Below are 16940 nucleotides of genomic sequence, written 5' to 3'. Positions count from 1 at the left end.
AGTCTTACGAAATTCCTTATCTGAATTAGTTTAAAAAAAAAAGAAAAAGAAAAAAGAAATACCAGGATACCAGGATACACTGAAGAGTAGGAATTCAAAGCTACAGAGGCCCACAATTAAAAAATTATGTGGGCAGACTGGAGGTCCAAAAGAGGGCCAGAAAGATGATCAAAGAGCTGGAGAACCTGTCCTCTAAGGAAAGACTCAAGGGGTTAGATCTTTTCACCCTTTAGAAGGGGACTTTGATCCCATTATTACAGTACCTAAAGGGCAGCTCCAGAGTTGACAGAGGCTCTCTCTTCTCAAGAAACCACAGGAGAAGACAGAGGGCAAAGAGTACAAAGATAGAGTGGGAGAGGTTTTGTCTTGAAATTTTTTACAACTACTGGAACGACTTCCTTAGGGACAGGGTCGGGTTGTCCCGACCTCAGCATCTGGGCCAGGGCAATCCCAAGCACAAACACAGGCTGGGCAGAGAAAGCACTGAGAGCACCCCTTGGGGGGGGAAGGACCTGGGCGTGGTGGTTGATGAGAAGCTCGACATGAGCCGGCAATGTGTGCTTGCAGCCCAGAAAGCCACCCGTACCCTGGGCTGCACCAACAGCAGCGTGGGCAGCAGGGCGAGGGAGGGGGCGAAGGAGGAAATTCTTCCCTCAGAGGGCGGTGAGGCCCAGGCCCAGGCTGCCCAGAGGAGCTGCGGCTGCCCCATCCCTGGCAGAGCCCAAGGCCAGGCTGGATGGGGCTGAGGGCAGCCTGGGCTGGGGGGAGGTGTCCCTGCCCATGGCAGGGGGTGGCGCTGGGTGGGCTTTAAGGTCCCTTCCAGCCCAAACCAATGTATGGTTCTATGGTAGAATTCCCATCACCAGGGGTGCTTAAGATGCAGTTGAACATGGTGCTGGATTATTTCATCTATTTTTTTTTTTTCCATGAAACATTGAACTTCATCTTTTGATGTCCCATCCAACGTGGGCTGTCCTATGATTAAAATTCTGGGGTAATAAACAGCGTGTGCTAGAAATAGAAATAAAAATAATCTGTTTCAATGAATTCAATCCTGATGTACAGCACAGAATTGTTAAATTTATTTGAAGAAGTGGTGCGGGACCACAGTACTGTAGAAACAACATACACTTTCTATTATTGTTTGTATAATAAGGATGAATTGTGAGTAGAAAATACCATCCTCAGTTTCACTTATATCAGGCTGCAGAAGTCAATGTGGACTCAAATTCGCTGAAGTCATTTGCAGGGATCCCAGTGACTTCACTAGAACTGTGAATCTGGATAATGTGATGACTGGCAAAAGCGTGTGGTATCTGAAAATAGTTCATTCATGTTATAATAGTTTGTTCATTCAGCTTTATTTCTCTGTGAAATGATATTACTGCATTTCATACAATCATATATAGCAGAAATTTCCAAAGCTTTTCTAGCATGGCAACATAGACGAGGCCCACATTACTCTATCTAGTGGCAGAAAATGGCTGATGTAGGCTCTTGCTACACAGCTTACTGGTCCAATTTACTGCATACATACAGAGGAGCTAATGTGCATGGCTCTAAGAAACGGGCTGGTAGCAAGCTGCTCTTCAGGTGGGATATCCTAAGGGACTTTCAACTGACATTTGTAATCTACTCATTACCATGCCTCTAAATATGATCAGCTACTTAAATGTTTTCTATATGTTTGTCCGACCATATCGAAACATAAAGAAAGATGGAATTTTCTGAAGTGAATGTGTTAGCGTGTTTAGAGCAAGGTTATGTTAGTAAATCGTATGATCTGCAGGTCAAAGTGTCAGGTGGTATAATAAGCTCAATTTATTTGCTCTCTAAATTGGATTAATCACTGTAATGTCTCTTCATAAGCATAATTTCAAAAAGATTTTAAAATTTATCAGATATTTCATGTTCAGTACATGGAAATTAAACTCTGCTTTTGTGAAGATATACAAAACCAACCAAACAAGTATTTATTATCACTTATTTATGTAGTTTGAAACAATTCAGAAAATATGCCTTCCATTTCCAGTAGCTTGGAAGCATTGTTTTTGGAAAGCATATTCTAGACATAAAATGTTATCTTAGAAATTAGTTGAATTTATGTGGAGAGCAAAAATAGTGTCCTTTGCTTTCAGAACTATACAGCAGATACAGCTGACTGACTAATCAAAGAATGTTGCATGGTTTGATTTCTCCATGATTTGGTCCTTCTCTAGGTGTTAAATTTGCATGTTATTGATGATGACATTCCGGAGTTAAATGAATATTTCCGTGTGACATTAGTCTCTGCAGTGTCTGGAGATGGGAAACTAGGTTCAACTCCTACCAGTGGAGCAAGTATAGATCCAGAAAAGGAAACTACTGATATCAGCATCAAAGCCAGTGACCACCCATACGGTAACAATGATGGGAATTATACAGCTTTGTTTCAGATTATTGTGTAGTTCTTTCCAGTCAGATGAAAACTTTGCTTGGTTGTAATAGTTGAGGAAGCAATCTCATATATTCCACTTTATCTGACTTGAATTAATTCATTGTTTATATACATGAATGAATACTGAATTAGTTTTCTTTTATAATTTTACAAAAAGGCCTCAAATCTTCCCTGCCCAAACAAGCAATGATTCTCTTGTGAGGGCAAATAAAGGCTCTGCATGTAGTTGATCCTGTCCAGGTTTTTCATCAAATGAGAATTCCTGACAATGAGAGTCATTTCTCCATATGTCTTGTACCAGTAAATACGCAAAACCGTGGCCTGTGAGGCTCTTTTGGGAAGAGAAGGTTTTATTATTGTGCTGTGCCTTTTATCAAGACTGACAAGAATATCAGTGAGAGAGGGTAAGGCACACAGCACATCTCTGGAAATAGTGTGATTGAGGCTTAAGGGTATACTGGTATATGTGGTTTTTAATTTCAGAACCATCACAAGATATGTTATCAATCACTTTATTTAAATTGTTTATCATCTTTAAAATTTGTTATGAAAAGCCATGTAAGTAGTAATTCTTGTCTTCCAGGTCTGCTCCAGTTCTCTGTGGGGCCACCTCCTCAGCCAGGTGATAAAATGATTCTTCCAGCCTCTTCTGTGCCCCATATTACTATTAAAGAAGAAGCTGGACACGTCAGATTACTGGTAGTTCGTGCACAAGGCCTTCTTGGAACAGTTCTGGTGGAATACAGAACAGTGCCAGTCACAGCTTTCAGTCCCAAAGATTATCAGGTATGGCAACTGCCAAGGTGGTATAATTGTTTTGGAATTAATTAGAGTTATTTATCGTGGAGATAGCTTTCAGTTTGACTGCTCTAGCCCAGCTATGATTCTTTCACAGAAAGACTACTTTACAAGGTGATGTGGCAAATGGATATGTAATATTCACTTAAAAATATACATCATGTGACTTCTCCATTCTTTTCTCTGCAGTAAGTTGCATTGTCTAGGAAAAGCCTCTGGTTTTGAACTTTTTTTTTTTTTCTTAACAGAGTTTTCAGTGTAGCAATTTGTGAGTTTTGCTGTTGTTACAGACCATATTATTCAAGTGCATGTACAGGTTAACATTATGCTTGTACATACTGGGATTTGTATATGCCTAGCAAAATAACCTGCATGTATCTGCACTTGCTTGTCCAACTGATCATTTGTGCAGAAAAATAAGAAAAATGTACATGAATGCAGATGCTCACCAGTATGTCAACTTAGATGTCTTCTTCTTTTTTTTTTTCTTTTGTAAAACAGATTTTTCAGATTTTTTTTTAAAGCTTAAGTGAGGAAAAGTAGATGTTTTGAAAAAGACAAAATGAAGGTTCTGTTTCTTTTTTTTATATGGATGAAAACATTAGACTTGAACAAAAATATGAAGAGCTCTTATATTGCAGGCTGTTGTGGGTACACTGGAATTTCAGCCAGGAGAAAGATACAAGTACATTACTGTTAACATCACTGATAATACTATTCCTGAATTAGAAAAAACGTTTAAAGTGGAGCTGTTGAACCCAGAGGGAGGAGGTAAGGCACATATATCAGTCCCTTAGTTGTATTTTCATGACCTCTACTCGTTCATAAAAATCTTGTCTTTCTTGGCATTATTTTCTATGTTATTTCTGAAAACAAACAAAAAGCACCTCTACATCCCCACCCCCATACAGCTGTCTTTTTTCGTAGGGAAGAACTGTTCCTCAGTTCTTTTCTTAATCCTTGGTGGAAACAACCAGATCCCATAGCAAGTATATTATTACCATGTATTAGGGAAAGTGTATCACTGCCATCTGTTAGGTCATCTAAAGGCAATTGCTGCTTTTCACTTTGTATAACTTCATGGTTGGTAATGAGAACTAAAATAATGCAAAAATATATTAGCAATATGTTGCATTTCAAAAATATGGAATATTTATAAAATATTTAAGGCTAAACAGTCAAAGTGTTGTGTTTTTGTTTGTTTGTTTTGGGTTTTTTTTGTTTTGTTTTGTTTTTTCTTCCACATGAGTGAAATCAGAAGAACTGCAATACATAGGTCAAATGGATTATAGCAGTAATAGGCTGTGGATGTTGAGGGCCATAGGGAGTTTGCTGAGCTGTAGCTGCAGAGGTAGCTCGTAGATAACTGTCTGTAAGAACAAGACAAACACTTGAAAGAATTATTGGTTTGAAGGGCTAGTCTGAAGGGACGGCAAAGCATAGTGGTGCTGCCACATAAACCCCTGAATACCTTACAGATTTTTTTTTCCATTTGAGAAAAATTTTAACGGAGATTGTAAAGCTTGTTGGAGGGAAAAGTAATTAGAAACACTGACAGCCATAAATTGATTTTTTTTTTTTAAACTGATGTTATTTTTTTAAACAATTCGGAAATTGCAAGTGTGGTCCCTTCTGGGAGGATGTATCAGATTTCCTTGAATTAATCCAGCTCTCTGCTATGATTGTATGTGTCTATGGTGCAACATGGTCTCAGTGATTCTTTTGGTAAAGTCTTGAGACTTTTCACGTATTTTGTCTTTTTGGTTGAATAGTTGTTTTGTTAAAAGGAGTCAAACTTTTCTCTTTCAAATTGTTGTGACAGAAAATTTACAACTAACTTTAGTAATCCAGTAACTATATAGCCTTTTTAAAATGAGCCTTCTTTTTGGCCTTTCCAACACAAACACAAAGCTTATGAAGTCCCCATTAGTTAAGTTTTCTGCAGATTTTCCCAACATTTTCACTTTGTGAGAAAATATTAGAATAAGGAGCTTGAGGGACTTTATCGTCTCCCCTACCTTTTTTTTTTTTTTTTTTTTCAATTTAGATTCCTCCATGACAAGCCTCAGTTAGGAGTGAGAAAGGGGAAATACAAAATGGGGACACAAAGAGGGAAAGAGAGGAAAGATAAACTATGTGTATGTGTTTTCTTTCATTCTGACTTCCCATTGCTATTTCCAATGTCATAAATTAAGTAAGAGGTGGCATATGTAAATATTTCAGTCTTTATTAGAACTCCTGTACACTTTCAGAAGCAAAGTTGATACCTTCCTAGAGTGCTTCCCTCTTTTTTTCCTGTTGTCCAGAATAGTTTAAATTTCTCTTTGCTTGCGCTCTGATTTATAAATGTATATATGTGTATATATCTGTATGTCTGTCATCTTAAAGTTGCTGAGCTCTTTAGAAATGATGGCAGTGGTAGTGGTGATGGGAACATGGATTTCTTCCTTCCAACTGTCCATCAGCATGGTAAGCATTTTGGATTAATCTTTATTTCTTTATGCTAACTGTAATATCCCTCATGAACTACACTACTGACACAGTTTATCATAGTGTTATTTTGCTTGTGGTTTGAGATATATCATAGAGTCCTGTCAAAACATTCTTTCCCATTTTAAAAAAGGCTTAATTTCAACAACAGTCAATACTAACCGTAATACAGAAAATAACAGCTTCTCTATCTTCAAAGCTGTATTTTTATAGAACACAATGTAGTTATTCCAGAAGTAGTTAGAAAAATTAGCTTTGTTTGTAAATTTTGTAAAATTTTCTGGAGAGCAAAGAGGAGAGAAACTTTTTAAATTTAAGGTAATTTAAAAATTACCTGACTGTGTGTTTTGATACTTTCTTTTGCCACTTGCTTTATGCTTTGATCTCTGCATCTCAAAAATACTCTTAATAAAAAGTGGTGTTAGCTCTTTTTTTCTAAAAGAATGCTTTGATTATTTTTCATTTTTGAAGTCTATTTTTGTCACAACATACAGAAAACAAAGATAATTTAATCTTGAGAAAATTAAAAACATACAATATGCAGAAATAAGATGAAAACAAAAGCACCTACTATGAGGGAAACGCTAATGATGGCGGATTTTGAATTAAACCCTAGAGACCTGAAAATATTGTGTTAGCACCCATTATTGAAATCAAATAATTTATTCCACAGTGACAGCCTGATTTTCTGTTTTATTTGAAAATACAAAGGAGTTCAGTTTGAACCTGAGAGTAAGTCTGTGGTTTAACCACTTTTTGGAACTTCCTGGGAAGTGTTGTTTCCTCTTCTGTGTTTCCAGATTTTTTTTAAAATGCCAGGCTCTTTCTCTTTCTAAGCAGCAAGTTATCTCACACAAGATGATCATTACAGTAGTAGAATTTCCTGGACTAGCTTTTTCTTTGTTCCAGCTTCAGTTAAAATAGTACCTGCTTTTGTCCTGTCTGCACTGCTTACACTGTGTTTTACCACGTAACTCTCCCCTACCCTAAATTCTAGTTCATTTTCCTTAATTAGACAAGTAATTTTATTTTTGATCCTCTCTTAAAATATTTGCATTTTATATGTTGCTTTGGAGTGTTGTTCCATAGAAGGGCTGCCAGGACTGCATTATTGAAAGTGAGTTCCTTATCCATGTGGATAATTATTCCACATTTAAAACAAAAAAAAAACACACCACAAAATGCAAAACAGCAGAAATATTCCAGTTATGCTTTTCTGTGTGCTTTTTGTAACAAACTTCCTTAGCTTTTAAGAAAAGATGGTATAAAAAAATAACTCATTTTGGCACTTGCACTTACAGCCAGCTTGGGAATTGCATCCCACATCGTTGTGACTATTGAGGCTTCTGATGATGCTCATGGCGTCTTTGAGTTCAGTACTGAGTCACTCTCGGTAAATGGAACTGAGCCTGAAGATGGAGATAGCAATATTATGTTGCAGGTTAGAAAGTTTTGGGTCTCATATTGCTATGCAATCCTCTTTTATGTCTATTTTACAGAGCATTCTGCAATATTTTTATAATAGGTCTACAGCATTTTAACTTAACTTTATCATGTACATTTGTCTTGACATTTTATACTTCACTTTCTAAAGTGTATCTTTCAGCTTAAAACTAAAATGTTTTATATAAGTTTAAATTTACTTCTACTTGTTTACATTTGAGGTATGAATATTTTAAAGTAAGTGCTGATGACACAACAAATACAGCAAAGCTAAGATGATAAAGATTACACTGTTTTTAAAATTAGTTTATTTTTAACTCATCATGTCAATGACTTTGCACTGTATATAATGGAGGGGCTGGATTGTGTGCAGCTTGCAGTTGGCAATGACATGCTTAAGATCCTCCGGGTAAGGATTAAGGGACATGGAAATAAGTTATAACAATAAGATGAAGTTGTTGTGGGAGTCTGCTATAGACCACCCAGCCAGGAGGACAACATTGCCAAATTATTCTATAATGAACTAAGGGATATCTCTAGGTCATCTGCCCTTGTCCCTGTGGGTGACTTCAACTTCCCAGATGTTAGCTGGGAATACCATACAGCCAATACAAACAGGTACTGGAAATTCCTGAGGCACGTTAACAATAACTTGTTGGTACAGTTACTCTGGAAGCTGACTAAGAAAGGTGCCCTCCAGATTTGTTGCTTGTAAACAGTGAGGGTCTTGTGGGTGAAGTGGTGATTGGAGGCTGTCCTGGCCATAGTGACCATGAGATGGCTGAGTTTAAAATCTTTGGTAATAGGAGGAAAACTGCCAGCAAAAGTTCAGCCCTAGCTATGGAGACAGCAGACTTCAGACTACTCAGTGAACTAGTTTGTGAGGTCCCCTTGGAACCTGCTTTTGAAGGTATTGGAGTCCATCAGTGCTGGTTAGTTAAGTAACACCTCTTAAGAGCACAGGAACAGGCAATTCCAAAGAGTCAGAAGTTGAGCAAGCTGGGCAGAAGGCCAGCTTGGCTGAGCAGGGATCTTATTCTAGAATTTAGGCGAAAAAGGAAAATCTGTGGGCATTGGAAGCAAGGTCAGTTGAACAAGGACTACAGAGGTGATGTTCACTCAGAGTTGAAGCTGGCCAGTACTGTGGGGACAACAAAAAGTGCTTTTTTTAAAGTATGCTAACAGCAAAAGGAGGAGCAGAGAAAACATTGATCCATTACTTGTTGAGGTTGGTAACCTCACAAATAAGTACGCCAATAAAGCAGAGGTTAATGCCTTCTTTGCCTCTGTCTTTAACACCAATGATGGGCTCGGGGACACCCAAAGCTCTGAATTTCAGGACTGTGATGATGATAAACTCCCAGCCAACTTTGAACTTGTGCAGGATTTGCTGCTCCAGCTGGATGCATATAAGTCTATGGGGTCCAGTGGGATTAATCCCAAAGTACAGAAAGAGCTGGCTGATGTCATTGCAAGACCTCTCTCAATAATTTTTCAATAGTCTTGGAGTCTGGAGAGGTCACAGTTGACTGGAATTAAGTTAAACGAGGAAGTGCTGGATTCTGCACCTGGCAAGGGGCAATGCTGGCTGTACGGACAGGCCTGGGGACAAGAGGCTGAAGAGCAGCCCCATGGAAAGGGATCTGGGGGTTTTGCTTGACAGCAAGAGAAATATGAACCAGCAGTGTGCCTTAGCAGCCAAAATGGTCAACTGTGTTCTGGAGCATAAGGCACAGCAATGCTGGATGGTCAAGGGAAGGGATTGTCCTGCTCTGCTCTGTGCTGGCGAAGCCTCACCTCTAGCACTGTGTGTGCTACAATATATGAAGGACATAAACTATTAGAGAGCATCCAAAGGAGGGCTACTATGGTGGTGAAGGGTCTAGAGGGCAAGAAGTATGAGGAGCGGCTGAGGTCCCTGGGTTTGTTCAGCCCAGAGCAGAGCAGGCCGAGGGCAGGCCTCATGGCGGCCTGCAGCTCCCTCACGAGGGGAGCGGAGGGGCAGGCGCTGAGCTCTGCTCTCTGGGGACAGCGACAGGACCCGAGGGAACGGCATGGGGCTGGGACAGGGGAGGGTCAGGCTGGGGGTTAGGGAAAGGTTCTGCACCCAGAGGTGGTCGGGCACTGGGACAGGCTCCCCAGGGACGTGGTCACAGCACTGAGCTGCCAGAGTTCAAGAAGCATTTGGACTACTCTGTCAGACATGCGATTTGATTTTGGGTGGTCCTGTGTGGAGTCAGGTGTTGGACCTGATAATCCCTGTGGATCTTTTGTAACTCAGGATATTCTGTGATTCTGTGACTTTGCTGTATGCCATTTTACACTTTTATGTTCTTCTTTCTTATAGTACAAAGAAATACATAAATCTTTGTGTTTTCCACTTAGGTTGTGAGAACTCATGGGGCCCTGTCTGAGGTGACTCTGTATTGGGTCATAGTCTGTGATCTTACAGAAGACCTGGTCTCTGCATATGGGAATGTAACATTTGATGTTGGCCAAGTGAGAGCAAATATTACCATACAAGTTTCTCCTGACAACGTGCCTGAACTGGATCAGGTGTTTTCAGTTTTGATCATCAATGTGTCCGGTGGTCGTCTTGGAAATCACACTAATGCAACATTAACAGTTTTAGCTAATGATGATCCATATGGACTGTTCATCTTTTCTGAGAGAAACAGACCAATAAAAGTTGAGGAAGAAACAAAAAATATCTCCCTGACAATAGTAAGGCTTGGTGGTCTTCTTGGTACAGTAGTGGTTACATACAGAACTTTAGGTGATGATGAAAAGTCACCCTTTCTTCCACCTGATGTTGTTAGAGCAATACAAGGAGAAGATTATATACCCATTACTGGTTATGTGATCTTCGCAGCCAATGAAAGCGAAGCCACAATATCTTTGCCTATTTTGGATGATTATGATCCTGAGAGGTCAGAATCTGTTTTTGTGGAGCTAAACAATACTGTTTTGATCGACAAAGTACAGGATCGGCCAAGTAAGTGTCTTTCATATGTAAACCCAAAGCTTAAATATGTAGGCTAATATTTATATTTAATAGGATAAAATGCAGCAATTGAAATTACAGTAAAATTTTACCTCTGCCTAACTCTGTATAGTTAAGAATCCTGTAAGTTATATGTCAGAGTATCTCACATTAAGTATGAAGATTCTGTGTGTCAGCATATATTTCCTTTACCACAAAATTTTGTCAGGGGTGGACATTTCTTTCTCCCTTCTGCATCTGCTTTATCCCAGGTGTTTTAGGCCAACTGTATTACTGTATTGGTTTTGTGTGCTAATACCTGCTCACCTGTTGTTTCTGTAAAGCACAATGATAGGAAATAAGCTAGTTGCACTTACTGAAAGCGAAAAAAGCCTTTTAAACATTAAGTGGTGTAGAATTGCAGCTTCATGCTGGCTTTTTAGCGTAGAGGATGTTTGCCCGATCAGATAAATTCAGGTCATTACAGCCTTATTTATGCTTAAGAGCTTCTTGGCATGCCTAATTTCCCTTCCCTCTCCCCCATGACTCTCCCACATTAATCTTGATTTTTAAGGGAAACACTACAAAAAATTCTACTGGGAAACTGAAAGGTTACTTATAGTTCATCATTGCTAGTGTAAAATTCTATTGTCCTATGGACAAATAAATAAGTAATTTTGCTAGTACCTCACCTCTTCAAAGAACTGGTGTTTTGTATGCTCCACAGCAGGGTAGAATAATAAGTTAGTAAGAATGTGGATTTTCTGACATAATATAATTCAAACATCAAAAATATGCTTGTGCAGTTTGTAGTTATATTTTGTCCAAATCTAAAATGAAAATTTTATTGAAAGCTAGTAGTGGCCATCCACTAAACTCAGGTGTATGTATATGAACAGTATAGCCATATATAGGAGGCATTTCAGGCTTGCTCTAAGAGGTTTTTTTTATATTTCAGTTGTAAATTCTCCTCGTCTTGGATCAGTGGGTGAGACTATAGCTCATGTAATTATCAATGCCAATGATGATGCTTTTGGAACACTTCAGCTTTCAGCTTCAGCTGTGCGAGTTGCTGAAAATTATGTTGGACCAATCATTAACGTGACCAGAACTGGGGGAATTTTTGCAGATGTTTCTGTGAAATTCAAAGCTATGCCAATAACTGCAACAGCTGGTAAGAAATCAAAATAGCAGAAATACACATTCTGTGTTAAACCAGAAAGAGCATACTGTATGCTTCGAGTAACCAAAGCAAGCAAGTGTGTATTGAATGCAGTCTAGTAAAACAAGTAGAAAAAATACCAAAGTGTGAGATACTTACTGAGTGTACTTAGGAGACAGGAATTCAGGTCCTATAGAAGAGACCTTACATCAAATTTAAAAAAACTCAGAGATATCATCACTGAAGAATCTAGCAAGAAAACTAAGGAAAGGAATTGGCTGTTTGTTTCCCTGGTGGCCACTCACTTTCTCAAAAAAATAAAATAAAATAAAAAATCCTGTAGTAGTATATATAGCTAGTACTTAGTCCTTTGTACATATTTCAACCTACCATACATGGCTTATTTGAGTTTCTTGGAGGGAAATTGAGAGCTGGTGACTCCTCTGTGAAACAGACAAATGTTAAGCACAATTCAAGAAGACTTTTACTTTGCAAATGAAAGGTAAAGCTCTCAGGTGATCCCTGAAAAGCTCCACGAGGGAAGGAGTGACCTTATGTCCTTTAGTAAAATCTCCTTTGAAAAAGGTACTTCTGTTTCATTTTATCTCTTGGAAAGCCAGACAACTATCAGAAATCAAATATAGAAATGTCACAGTTGTGTGATCTTCTCAATGGAAGATAATAATGGACCTTTTGTAATTGCTTCTTGGACTGACAGTGTAAACTCTGTTTTGGCCAAGATGAGATTTATTTTCATCCATCCAGATATCTAAAAGGCACTAGGAAATAAACAATTGTATTTTCTGGGTATGAAGATAAAGAAAAAAAAAACACAAAAAAACACACCAACATATGAACACAAGGGAATGCAAAAAGAACAGATAAATATTAGTGCTGATAAACATTAGTGATGTTTCATAATGAACCAGAATGCCTTAATATTCTTCTGTGTTTTGATTGTTTTGTTATTTTTTCATGTACAAATCTAGGTGAGGACTACAGTGTAGCCTCATCAGATGTTGTCTTACTAGAAGGAGAAACAAGTAAAGCTGTGCCAATTTATATAATTAATGATATCAATCCTGAAGTTGAGGAGTCCTTTTATGTTCAGCTGCTGAATCAAACGACAGGAGGAGCCTTGCTTGGATCTTTGACGAGGGCAGTCATAACCATTGAGGCTTCTGATGACCCGTTTGGATCCTTTGGTAAATGAGTCTTATTTGCATATTTTCTCTTGTCCAGTAGCAATCTGCTGATTTGTGGGTGAGTTATTACTGGGCAATGGAATAAAAATTTTCAGAATACAAAAAGGGAAGTCTGGATGAACACAGTAAAGGACAAAATAAGATAAACTAAATTAAAACGTGTAAGTAAGGGCAAATGGTGCCCTTATATAGCGAAATTGAAGCATTCAGTCAACTTATATATCAAGATTTTGTGAGACGAAGGTGGATTTTGGAGTCTCCTAATGGGGATGGATTTTAATTTAATTTGTATTTTTTTATCTATTCTAAATGTTGCATTTCTGCAATAGCTTGAAGCTTAAGTTTACATGCCAAAACCTGTTTAGATAGTGCAGTGTCATTGTTTTACAAAATAATCAGGCAAAGCAGGTTTAAATATCTGGGGAAATTGGAAAGTACAAATATGACTTAAATTGCATTCTTGTATGTTCTGGTTGTTAGTTATTGTAGTTTTTCTTCTTTCTATCATTATCAGTAAAATGGATTGTGGACACTTTCCAAAAATAGTTTCATTACACAGGTTTTGAGAAAAAAATGGTAATTTCAAAAATTTAATGACATTTTAGAAATTTATCTTTTCTATTTATTTTTTCTATTTCAGTATTTCTGGTGTATGTTTTCCAGCCATTTTATTTGACTTACTCTTTCTCCCTTTAGTACCCTACTTTATTTCAGTTATTCCATTTTATCAGCAAAATGTAAAGGAAATTGACAAAAGTAAATAATTCCACATGGATAATTCATTAACTTCATTCTTAACAACTAAAGATTTTATACAAGAAAGACTTATATTTGAAACAATTTAGATGGAATATGTTGACACATTTTTTCCATACGTGACATAAAAAATGATAAAAAATTTCCTCACTGGGAAAAATTACCTTCTGACCGTCTTCTAAAAACTTAGATCATGGCTAGCCTTGAACAATGGATACGTTGGAATAAACTCTTGGGTGGGGGCTGAATTTTCATGCCAATTTTATTTGCAGATAAAATGATACTGAAAGTTCAATTTGAAGTTTAAACCTGATTAACATTTTTTTAATTGTGCAAATGAATGCAATCAAGTGAAATAAAATATATAATTCAGTAACTAGGATGGTGTTTTTATTTTAAATATTACTGTTAATGAAATACACCTCTTTGTGCTGCACTTCAGTGTTCCAGATGACCGAATTTACTGTGGAGGAGCCTGAATCTGGATCAGTACCCATAAATCTGCCAGTAATCCGCAATGCTGGGACACTTGGTAACGTTACTGTTGAGTGGGTTGCTACCATTGGTGGACACCCTGCTGATGAGGACTTGCAGGTTGCCTCAGGCAATATTACTTTTGCCCCTGGGGAAGCCTTTCAGATGCTACTATTGGAAATCCTGGCTGATGATGTTCCAGAAATAGAAGAAGTAAGTCAAGCACTTACATCTTCCTTGAAGATGGTATTAATTTTGACTTGTTCTAGAAATATGTATGATGGAAAACAAGAAATGTTCCGGCAGGAAGGTGCTATAATTTCATGTTATACTTTGCTTGTAATTATTGTTAGAAAAACCACAAATTGTCTAGCTGCATTACTTCTTTTTCTTTTCTTCTCTTTGAGATTGTCCGTGTAGAATTAACTCAGGCCTCCAATGGTGGTGCTATTGGGTTAGATGGCGTGGCAAGTATTATAATACCTGCCAATGATAATCCTTATGGCACAGTTTTCTTTCATCAATCCTTATATCGAGTTCAGGAGCCACTAGAAAGAAATTTGCTGGCAAACATAACAGTCAGGCGAAGGTTTGTATAATGTTTGCTTTATTTGTAATTACTATTTATTCTTCACTTTTGTTTCCACTATAATGTCAAATTTCATGCTCCTCTCATAAAAATATGTGCATCAATTCTTTGATCTGCCATCTCAATGTATTTTCATTTCAAACACATTGTTTTTGAAGTAGATGTCTGTGTATTACATAAATTACTTAAACGTAGTATACATTGAAATGCACAATGTAAACTCGGCGTACACAGTGTACTATTCATTTTGTCCGTTTAATCATCAAATCATTTAAACCTGCATGGTAGCCTGTTCCTGTGATTTGAACAGGAGGACAAAATGGCCAGCCCTTACAGGATGAAAATAAGAGAAGGAAAACAGGTTTTATGCATGTGATCCTAGAGGAAGGATGATAAGTCTGGGTGTCACCGGCTTTTTCTTCCTTGCAAGTAAGGAGAGCTGCCAAGTCCTGAAGAAGACTAAGTTAACTCCTAGAACCAAATGTTTACAAATATGCATTCTTAACAGACTACTACCTAAGCTATAAATAATCAAACTTGCTATCCACAAAAAAATAAGATAACTCAGTTATTCTGGTACTAGTTTCAAAGGGAATGCATTTTGATGTGTTATTTGGAATTTTTCAGCAATTCAGAAAGGGTCAGTTGATTTTGTTCACTTCTATTATTAACCCAGAAACATGTAGAATATTAGACATCCTTTGTCAACTAACAGAACTTTATTTTATTATAATGTCTTTTAGTGAGGGAAGATTTGGTCAGCTGCAGATTTTCTACAGCACTTCTGAGACTGACGTTGTAGCTCTTGCTGTGGAGCAAGGTCAGGATATCCTGGCCTACTACGAGCCTCCTGTACAAGGAATTCCTGACAAACCATCCAAGACCAGAGTGAATGTGTCAGCAGCAAGTGACCCTGTGTATTCCTGTGCAGCTCAGTGCCTAAAAGAACAAGCATGTTCAGCCTTTACATTTTCCAGTGCCTCAGGGATTCCTCTCTGCCTTTGGCTGACGTCAGATATCAGCCCATTAACTAACAACACTTCAGGGTTCCGGACCTACAAGAAAAACGTTACCAGTGCATTCGCCCTCTTCAGCACACAAGCCATCGCTGGCAGTGATTATGAACCTGTTACAAGACAGTGGGCCATAATGCAGGAAGGGGAAGAGTTTGCAAATCTAACAGTTACCATACTGCCTGACAGCCTGCCAGAACTGGATGAGAGATTCACTATAACCCTTTTGAAAGCAGAACTGATGAACGTCTCAGCCAGCTCAAAAAACCAACCAACCATAGGACAGCCAAATACCTCCACAGTTATCATAATGATGAATGGAGACGCATTTGGAGTGTTTAAGATCTACAGTGTAAGTCCCAATGCAACAGAGAAAGGTCTGTATGTTGAAGTAGAGGAACGTCCTCAGACCAACGTGCAGCTAATGATACACAGAACAGAAGGCAGCCTGGGACAAGTGACAGTGGAATGGCGTGTCATTGGTGGGACTGCTACTCCAAACTTGGATTTTATAGGTGTCGGTGAGACTCTGGTGTTTGCTGAAGGTGAGACAAGCTCTCGTTTTGGCTTCTGTTTTGTAAAACTAAGAAAAAGAAAAAAGAACGTGACAAGTACACGATACTGTGGATGTTTTGACAACTGATATCTTCTTCTTAGGCTAAATTTTCCTGAATGCTAAGGATACACGTGCAAAAGAGTATGGTTGTTCATTAGCATGTAGCATTATCTTGCAGAACACACACAGTGGTAGCAAAGCACAATGAAATATCTAAGCACAATAAATACCTAAGGGTTTTTATTAAAGAAATATTGCAGTATAAATATTGCACTATAAAGATTTCCTTTACCACATAAGTAAGGATTAATAAAGTCGAAGATAGTTGTTACAGCAAGGATAATGGAAATGAGAATCAGGCCTAAGTGGTCTTTTGTTAGCCCTCGGTCACTACAGTACTAATTTTTCATGACATCTCTTTAAATTCTGAGATCATATTGTAACATAACAAAACATATTTAAACGTAACATAACAGAACATATTTAAAAGAATTGCAAACAGGACAAACAAGTCCCTCTCAGACATTACTTAAGTACCATGCAGCATGCTGTATTTTATGCTGTATTTTATTTTTTCAAAGTCTGAGTTAATCGAACTGATATTTTGAAAGCAATTTCCAGGTGCGTAGTAAAGATTCTAGTGTGCTAGCTTGATAAATCATCTGAATAGTAAGGCATGGCTGCTGGCAATGATTGTGAGGCTGACATGTAATTACATTACCCGTTATAAGTTTAGTAAAAACTGATTTTGAAGTATTTTGAAAGACAATCTAGCAGGAAATACATATGTATTCTGTAAATTGATATTCTAATGATCATAAAACACAGCTGGGTTATGCACACGCACTGAACAACAGGATTGTGTTGTAAATTTTAATGGATATATAGCGACTAGAGATTAACGGTGTTTGCTGCTTACATTATTATTCTTTGATAGTCCCAAAGGCAAGGAACTAACAAAATGTCATCCCATTTCAATGCATTCCCTGGCTCAGTAAATGTACTCATATTGAATGTACACCCTTGTGTAAATG

The 16940-nt window shown here is 37.9% G+C and overlaps 1 protein-coding gene across 1 annotated transcript in view; it reads left to right on the top strand.

The window, feature by feature from the left end:
- Window positions 1–16940, top strand: part of LOC310891293 (adhesion G-protein coupled receptor V1-like) — a gene marked incomplete at its 5' end in the record, with an annotated part of 63912 nt that overhangs the window by 7538 nt on the left and 39434 nt on the right. The window contains 9 exons of the mRNA XM_083853554.1: window positions 3861–4006; window positions 5624–5704; window positions 7027–7166; window positions 9554–10163; window positions 11110–11325; window positions 12303–12518; window positions 13717–13961; window positions 14156–14337; window positions 15081–15895. Of these exons, the coding sequence (XP_083709680.1) occupies window positions 3861–4006; window positions 5624–5704; window positions 7027–7166; window positions 9554–10163; window positions 11110–11325; window positions 12303–12518; window positions 13717–13961; window positions 14156–14337; window positions 15081–15895 (2651 nt within the window). The remainder of the gene's footprint in view (window positions 1–3860; window positions 4007–5623; window positions 5705–7026; window positions 7167–9553; window positions 10164–11109; window positions 11326–12302; window positions 12519–13716; window positions 13962–14155; window positions 14338–15080; window positions 15896–16940) is intronic.

The sequence above is a fragment of the Anser anser genome, assembly GCF_964211835.1.
Source record: "Anser anser genome assembly, contig: HAP1_SCAFFOLD_127, whole genome shotgun sequence".
Taxonomy (NCBI): Eukaryota; Metazoa; Chordata; class Aves; order Anseriformes; family Anatidae; genus Anser; species Anser anser.
The sequence above is the reverse complement of the archived record's forward strand: the minus strand, read 5'-3'. Positions and strand labels throughout refer to the sequence as shown.